This window comes from Acanthisitta chloris, unplaced genomic scaffold (assembly GCF_000695815.1).
Source record: "Acanthisitta chloris isolate BGI_N310 unplaced genomic scaffold, ASM69581v1 scaffold25036, whole genome shotgun sequence".
NCBI classification, from domain to species: domain Eukaryota; kingdom Metazoa; phylum Chordata; class Aves; order Passeriformes; family Acanthisittidae; genus Acanthisitta; species Acanthisitta chloris.
The window spans coordinates 41,842-50,098 of NW_008679092.1; the positions used below are offsets into that span (position 1 = coordinate 41,842).

Consider the following 8,257-nt stretch of genomic DNA (forward strand, 5'->3'; position numbering starts at 1 on the left):
GGGCATGAAAGGAAGAGAATGTTTTAAGGGTTCAAGGTTGCAGCTGTTTCGCAGTGGAGGGAAGCAGAATTGAAAAGTTGAGGGATTGGAGTCCTTCTGAAAGCTTTCTTCTTAAGGTTAAACCAACAAGTTGGTGAGGCTGGGATGCTATTCCCAGGCTCTTCCCTGGTACCTTCACCCCAGCCCGAGCAGCTTTGTTAAACAGATTGGTATTGCAGCCACTGTGAAGTCCTTAATTCTGTTCAAGAATTTATAGCCCAGCTAAACTCCACACCATATGCTTTAAGCATATGAACAGAAATCATTTCTTTTTCATTTTCCTTCAAAACTCTTTTTTAATTGCAACAAAGCTAAAAATTAGTATTTTTACCTGTTTGTTTTGTCAGCCTCAAAATAAACGAACTGGGATGGTGAGCTGTATTTTTTTATTAACTCGTAAACTTCTAATGTTCCATTTTTATTGATTAATTTATGAAAATAGCTATCTATAGGCATCAAGAAAGGGAAATCAGGCCAACTGTGTGTTTGCTAATGCACACACAGGGGGTTGTAGAGCTGTTGTGCTGTACCACCTTAGCAGCTGATGGACTGTTTTATATGAAGGAGCAGCCAAGGTCTGTTGTAAAGGCTTCAAAGCAAGACTGATGCCATTGCTCAGCGTTAATAATCTTGCTGTTGCCACCAGTGGATTCCAAGGCAGCTATTCAAGAATACAGCATTAACAGAGTGTTGCATTAATGAGTTGTTATCGTGCCTTTCCCTTTGTTTAATATGGTTCTTCCAATTCTTAATGGTGGTTTGGTAACTTGAAGTAATTGAAGACAAACGGAAAAACTTCATGATGCAAAACAATGCGACAGAAGATGTGTAAGGGAAAGGGGATGGGTGTCTCCTTAAGGCATCTCTTCATTAAAAGGCAGAACAGAAAAGTAACTTCTCTTTTAGGTCATTTATTTCGACTTGATAAGTTAGTTCCAGTCATGTGCAGGACAGTAAAAGACAGATCTGTCATGTTAATGAGAATTACAACTGAAGAACAATGAGGATAAGTAGTAGAGTTGGGACTACAAAGTTCATATTTAACATAGTAGTGTGAGCACTTGTGTTTGTGGATCCACAGCTAATGGTGCTGTGAGTAAATCACTGATGCTTCGGTAGTGCTGGACAGGCACAGACAGCATTGGGATCCCCTCTCAGAGGAGTTGTCTTTGGGATGCCAACTTCAGCATCCTGATCATTCAGCTCTGTTAAATGATCCAAGTGGATTCAAGGGGAGCAGCACATGTACTGGTCTCGTGGTGTGCTGATATCTGTGCAGAGATTGTGTCAGTGCTGGATGCACTGACATCTGGCAGTCCCAGCTTCCTTGCAAGGAGCTTTATCATCCTGTTTCATCTTTAACTTCAGGAACACAACTGTGCAGCCTTCAATCTGACTGCAGTCTGTGAGATGATACCACATACAGTATATTCTAGAGCCTGCCACCTCTGCAATCTGTGTACAGGAGCTTTGGGGGGCACTAGACATCAGACTTGAATTAATGCTGAAATTTCTTGGTGCGTGAAGAGTGACAGATGCCAAACTAAAGCCACAGACTTTGCTTTTAGCTTTTTGAACTGGACTGGACATATCTGAACTCTTTCTGTTTCAGTTAAAACAATGTTCAGCACCTTCCCTGACTTAGGTGGTGGATTTGTGGTGCTTAGGTAAATGTGGAGATAAATCCATGGGTTTTATTGAGGATATTTTGATTTCAGCCAGGTGCAGTGGATATTAGACTGAGACCAAGTGTTTCTGAGCTAGGCTGGCCATGCTTCCAGGGGAGCATGCCAGCAATTTCGAGTAGCAATCTGTTATTCTGGCAGCAGAGTGGGAGCAGAGAGATCTTCACACACAGGTTGGAGGGAGATGGTTCTGGAGGGGAAGGGTGTCACAGCCTCTGGAGTGACCTTGGTACCCCAAGCAACAACTCATGAGAGCACTTGACCTGGAAAAATCAGGTGCTCTGAAACCAGTGTGCCTGCGTGTAGCTCTGGTGATGTTTTAAAGATGAAGAGTGAGCTGAAGGGTGTGCTGAGCAGGGAGGATTCCTGGTGTCTCAGTTCTGTTATCGCACTGTAGCGCCAGTGGTATTATCAAGACAAATAGTATGCCAAAACTTAAAAGTGAACATATGTTTATGGGGGTGGTGGGGAATACAGAGGTCACTGTTGTTTCTTTCTGCTCAGAGAAGACATAATGGGGCCTGGTTTAGATAAATTAAGATTTGGAGCTAAGCTCGTGTCAAGACAACGCGAGTGTAATTATAAGTTGACTTCTTTCAGGGTCCCTGAAGTTTTTAGAGTCAAATAAAAATGTTCAGCAAGAGTTTTATAATGTAGTTCAACTGTTTAATGTGAGCTGATTGCAGCTCAGCCTTGTTGGCTCCTGAACCAATTTTACTTTGATTTGAAAAATTTTCAGTGAACTTCCAAATGTTTCCATGTCATTTCAGTGCTCTGTTTCCTCTCTTTCTGGGCTTCATTTATATTTTGCTATTTTTGATGTCTTTTTCATCCCATATTTCCTTATTGCTTTAGGCACCTGGGTGCTGGCACACTTAATTATTTTTTTTTAATTCCAATTAAAGTTGTCATGGTGCTTTTTCTAAATTTTATTTTAAGATATAAAATAGTTGCAGTGCTCATTTTGAGCAGAACTTTAAACCAGACAGATTGAGTTATTTATTTTTTTTAACCACTAAAACATAAAACCATATTTCTGCCTGGTGGGATTGTTTGGAATTGTGGTTCTGAATTTGAGGGGGGAAAGAAGGTGTAAAATAGCTGTGATTTACAAACTGCTTCCTTTGGAAAGTCTCTAATCTCCTTGGAAGATGTTGTTTCAATTCTGGTTTGCATTTCCATCACTCTATAACTGGTAAGGAGTGAATAAACCATACCTTTCAGAATACTTAGGGAGAATGTGAGTACAAATGCTCTTTATTAAAATGTGGAAAAACTGTAATAGGAAAACAAATCCATCCTGTTATTTCCCAGAAATGGGAGCACTTTAAATGCTTTGGCTTTCATAAAAGGGGCAAATGAATTTTTCAGAATACAGTACCCAATCAGCGCTGTAATGCTAATTGTATTTAATAATAGTCATTTAAATTTGGCTGTTCTCTGCTGAGCAGCAGCGAGAGAAAATTGTGTGTGGGAACGTTAAGGTCCAGAAGTGTAACATATGGTGTGCTTTGGCCTTCAGAGTCTGTCTCTGTGTACCCACGAAGCAGCTCAACTGCAGAAGTCTCAGTGCTGGTGCTCCCTCTTCGCTCCCGGCCCCAAGCGCCGCCGGATCCTCCCCGGAGTGGATTTCCACTGCCCAGAGCCTCTCTGCCTTTGGCACTTTGTTCCACAGGCTCGTTTCAAATACTCTTTGTGTGAAAATGTTCTAACCGAATTACTTATGTTCTCATTCCCTAATGAGCATCAGTCCATCTGTGATCGCTTGGATTCAAATTAATAAATGGGTTATTCACAACCATCAATCCCTAGCTCTCCGGCACGTCGTGTGCCCTGCGAGATTCCAGTGCCTTTCCATAGCCTTTCTTGGTAAACTCTCGGAGACAAGCATGGCCAGTGCTTCCTGAGAATTTCTCTCTGCTCTCCATGTCCTCCATCATTTCGACCTCTGATGCTCGTTTGTCACTTTTCCAATGCCTTTCCTTCCTTTTAATGGAGAAGTTGCAAATAGGTCAGGTTTCAGTTCTGCTGCACCTCCCCCAGGCTCCATAAATCAATCCAGATTTTGGGGGGGATGTAAGCAAAACGGGAAGTGGGTTTATTTCTCCAAATACAGCCTCGTATTGTGTTAGCAGAACTTGTCTCCAGCCTCTCACCCTATCTCCCAAGATTTCCTGGCTGCTGCCAAATGTTGTGCAGACGCTGGCCGTGTCCTTATTTCCCTCCTTGACCCCTCCCCTCCAGCCTTTTCTTGGCTCATACGTTGTGCATTGTGCTCCTGTGTAATTTCTACGATTGTCCTTGTCCTTTGGTTTTCTGGCCTTAATCCTCCCCATAATGATCTCTACAAGTCACTTATCAGCCGTAAGACTAATCTATCCCAGTCACGTGCTGTCCCGCGCTCGGCCGCCGACTCCCTCCGTTATTGCCATCATCCACGCCGCAGGATTCCCCCTCCCTTCCCAAATCCATCCCTTCTCCTAGCAGAGCCGTTTGAGTACCAAGTAAACACAAGTGGCACCAAAGCTGACCCTGCAGCACCCTCCTGTTTATCTCCTCCTCCCTGCGCCGCTTCCTCTCCCTGGCACCCTCTGCTTCCCGCGCCGGAGCGCTGGCACAGCCTGACTGCCCCGTGGGTTGGTCACACGCTTTCCAATGCTGCACATCTCCCTCCTGTATCATAAAATATCAGATACTTTCCTGAAATCCAGATACAGTAAACTCTGGCCATTGTTTCTGCCTTATCTGCCAAATCAATAACATAGAGAAAGAATTCAAGGACGTTTTTCAGACAGGACTTTCCTTTTTTTAGTACGTGGTGACGTACACACCTTTAAATGGTTCCATAATATTAACTGCCTTTCAAATACACAGAAGAATTGATATCAGGCTTTTGTATCCGTCGTTCTTCAGATCCTTCCTTGCCTTTTATTAAAATATGGGAACGATAATCTCCGTGCTTTTGGTTTCCTGATTTGGGTAAGCTGCCACAGAGCTGTGTCAGGCTTTCCTGTTTCCCTTTCTGACTCTCTGCTTTGGAGTATTAATTCTGTGGATCTGGTATTGAGTCAGTTTGGTTGTTTATTGTCAATAGTTAGTAATAGTGAATCCTGTGGTTTCTAGTACTATAGGAAAATAGATGTTTACCAGAAAAAGTTGCAGTGGAATAAGTATTTTATTCTCAGAGCTGTTAAGCTGCCTTTGCTTGTAAAATAGAGTTTAGAGGAAAATATAGATTTAGGGGAAAATAATAAAAGATAAACATAAATTCTTAGCTGAGTGTTGCCTGTGTTAGAGAGCACAAAGAGAAGCTGCTCAGCAGGGCCTGGCTTGGGCTCAGGAGCACATTGCAGACTCCGTGGGGCTGTGCCTGAGCTGGATTAGAAAACTTAAGTTGCATGTGGAATATTCACAGTTATTTAGTGTTAAGTATCACAGGGTGCCCAACAATTACATCTTTTCATCCTCTCACAGGTTTCGTGGAAATAATAGGGAAATACATTTACCACAAGAAAGGCAGAGTGGGACATCAGAAGTGACCGTGGTTCCGTTTACTGTCTTAGATCTCTAGAAGTGGTAAAGGAAAACAGTTGCTGAGGAGAGAATCTGCCTGGCAATATCAGACTTTTCATAAAGATTTAAAGTAAAGAATCGCAACAGGCAGGAGCATTCATAAAAATATTGATGCTTTTATTGTGCTGGAACAGGACTTCAAATTCTATTCAGTACAAAACCAGCAGGAACATTCTTTCAAGGCTGATGCTATAGGAGCTGTGCACAGAAAACTCTGGTTCCTTTTGTGCATTAACTAGTTTGCTATGAAGTCTATTAATTTATATTTATAGCTCTGAGTGTAAAAGTTTTATTGGAACAAACCTAAAAGCCTTTTTTCTCATCCCCCTTTCAGATTGACGCGTTGGGTAAAAGGAGCAAAGAAGCAGAGGCAGCCTTCTTGAATGTTTATAAGAGATTAATTGATGTTCCAGGTAAGCAAATTGTTTCCTTGTTCTGAAAAACTACTGGTTCAAGTTTGTGTGAATGCTGTTGGGCAGTTTGTGTACCTTGGATAAGGTAAATATGGGCAGTGGTTTTAGTCTGGAGCTGATACACTGCAATGTTGTTTCTAATGGAGAGAACTATAAGGCACATTTAGAATCAACCAGGTTGGAAAAGACCTCAAAGATCATCAAGTCATTTCATGACTTCTCATTGTATTTACATGTTAATGTTGATATGAATCAGTTTATATGAGTACAATACTGTGTTATTCTCAGTAATTTGTTCGTTAGAGGCTTCAGACTTTTTTAACAAAAAAGATGCATCTTCAAGCTTCATCAAGAAGCAGGAATATTTGTACTTCTAAAAGACAGAGAAATGTTTTCATGCCTTCCAAAAAGCCAAAAGAAAAACCTTTACTGAGGAGTAAATTACCACCAAATCTCAATTCGGTTCAGTGTAATTGTGATCATAAATTTTATTCGAAGGCCTTTATTGTAAGTGTCTTCAACTTCCCTTCATGTTTGGCATCAGCAGTTTCCAGTTCATTTCTTTTTACATTTTGGGAGTTGATTTTTTTTGTTTTCCCCAATGGTAGGTAAATATTGTCTGAAAAGACTTTTCTTTTTTGCAACTGTCCCCACAACTGAGAGGGAGTGAGGAGCCCAAGTCTCCACTGCCATGTCTTGGCCTGCCTGAACTGTTGGCACATTTTCTACTTTGATAAAACATTGACATTATAATATTCAAAATACCTCGAGAGGTTTTGAGGCAGACTTAATACTTTCAAGGCTTTTAAGGCCTCATTGCAAAGTGCACTCTGGTCTTTACTGGCTTTGCTTTTTATGGAGTACATTTCAAATAAAAATTAATTTTTGAATGTTTTGGTTTATAGATTAACTGGTTGAAAGGTCAGAGTTTTTCAGGTGCTCAGTCAGAGCCAACATATGTATTTTTTCAACTTTCACATCTATAGTTGAGCAATGCCTAGTGGTCAGTCCCTCTGTAGAGATACAGGGAGTCACCATGTTCGTCTTGGCCACGGAAATGTTGTTTTTTAGGTCAGTCAGCTGTGGTCTGTGAGTTTTCCTTTCCTTGTTTCCTGCTCATAGTCTCAGTAACGTTCCGTTGAGCACTGAGCAGTTCCCTTTCCGTGCCTGCTCGTGCTGTGGAGGAGGTGGAGAGCTCGGAGAGGGTCCTGGTTGTCACGCACAGGGCGTGGGCAGTTTGCCTGGCACCAGCAGTGTGGGCATGGGACAGGCACCCACAGCTCTGGCTTGGAAAAGAAACCCCTCTGTGCAAACATACCCAACATATCTGCAGCCTGCAAGTCCAGGAGTCAGTGCTGGAGAGACACTGCAGCCTCTCCATCTCCATACTAGCTCAGGGTGCTGTTTCCTGCCATAATTTGGGAGCTGAGTAGGTTTGCTCTCGAACAGTCTGGTTTTTTTCATGGCTGAGTAGTCATGTCAAACAAGAGCTGTGTGGGATCCTTCGTGTGCTCTTGTTCAGAGGCTTCTTTCTGAAGCCTGGCATGGTCACAGGTGCTGGGATTTGAACAGCAGAGCAGACCAAACCCTTATGGAGAAGGTAGAATGTCTATCCCACCCATGCTGTGGGATCTAAATAGTGAGGGGCTTTGCCAGTACTTCTTTGTAGAAGAAAGAATTTCTCTCTTATCCTTCATTTGCAGGAGCAAAATTTACAGCCTTGCTTCCACATCCCACAGCCTCTCACTTTCTTGCCCAGCCATCCCCTGCGCGTGCCTTATGTTATGTGTCACAGAAATATTTCTTTGATATTCCTAATATACATAAAAATTTCAGCCTGGCTAAACTGTGAGTGCGATGGAGCCTAGGGGATGAGAAATATCTCCAGGTTTTAGGCCCATGCTCTATCTGCAGGGCCGAGAGGCACATGGGGGGTGCACTGATGTGGCTGAAAGCAAATTCCAGGTTCTCCAGGAGAAGTCCAACCAGTCTTCAGGCACAACAGATCCTCACTGTTTACAACACCTACTGGAAGGAGAAGGAAAGCAGCCATAAGGAATGTATGGCACTGGTCTTCATCACGACGTGGTGGGGCTGACTTAGGCATATGCAGTTCACAGTTTGCTTCGTTGTGTTGCTCTTTAGTTGCTTCTCATCCTATGTAGTCTGTTACTTTAGTAGTATCCATGGAGGGTTGGGTAGTATCCATGGAGGACTTTCCTTCATAAACCATCAGCATTCATTTATCATGTGTTGTTTTGCCTCTGTGTGGCTTTACATATCTTTTGACCTGTTCATTTGGTATGTCAAATATTTAGGTATACTTTTAGCTCCCCAATCCTGCTGTGTTTTCAGTGTGAGAAGGGAGCTATGATGTTTGGAGGAAGCTATGACTGGAATGCTGCAGAGTGGTTGTTTAGCATTAAGCATCGCTGTTACATGACAAGGGTGCAATTTTATCAGACTTTCAATATCCTTTATAGGACCATATAATAATTGCAGCTGAAGTCTAATTCCCAGCAGCCAATTTTATGGTTCTTGAGGAAA

The 8,257-nt window shown here is 42.4% G+C and overlaps 1 protein-coding gene across 1 annotated transcript in view; it reads left to right on the forward strand.

Moving 5' to 3' along the window:
• Positions 1-8,257, forward strand: part of LOC103804559 (protein CASP) — a gene marked incomplete at both ends in the record, with an annotated part of 34,996 nt that overhangs the window by 8,177 nt on the left and 18,562 nt on the right. Inside the window, one exon of the mRNA XM_009077172.1 lies at positions 5,632-5,710. Within this exon, the coding sequence (XP_009075420.1) occupies positions 5,632-5,710 (79 nt within the window). The remainder of the gene's footprint in view (positions 1-5,631; positions 5,711-8,257) is intronic.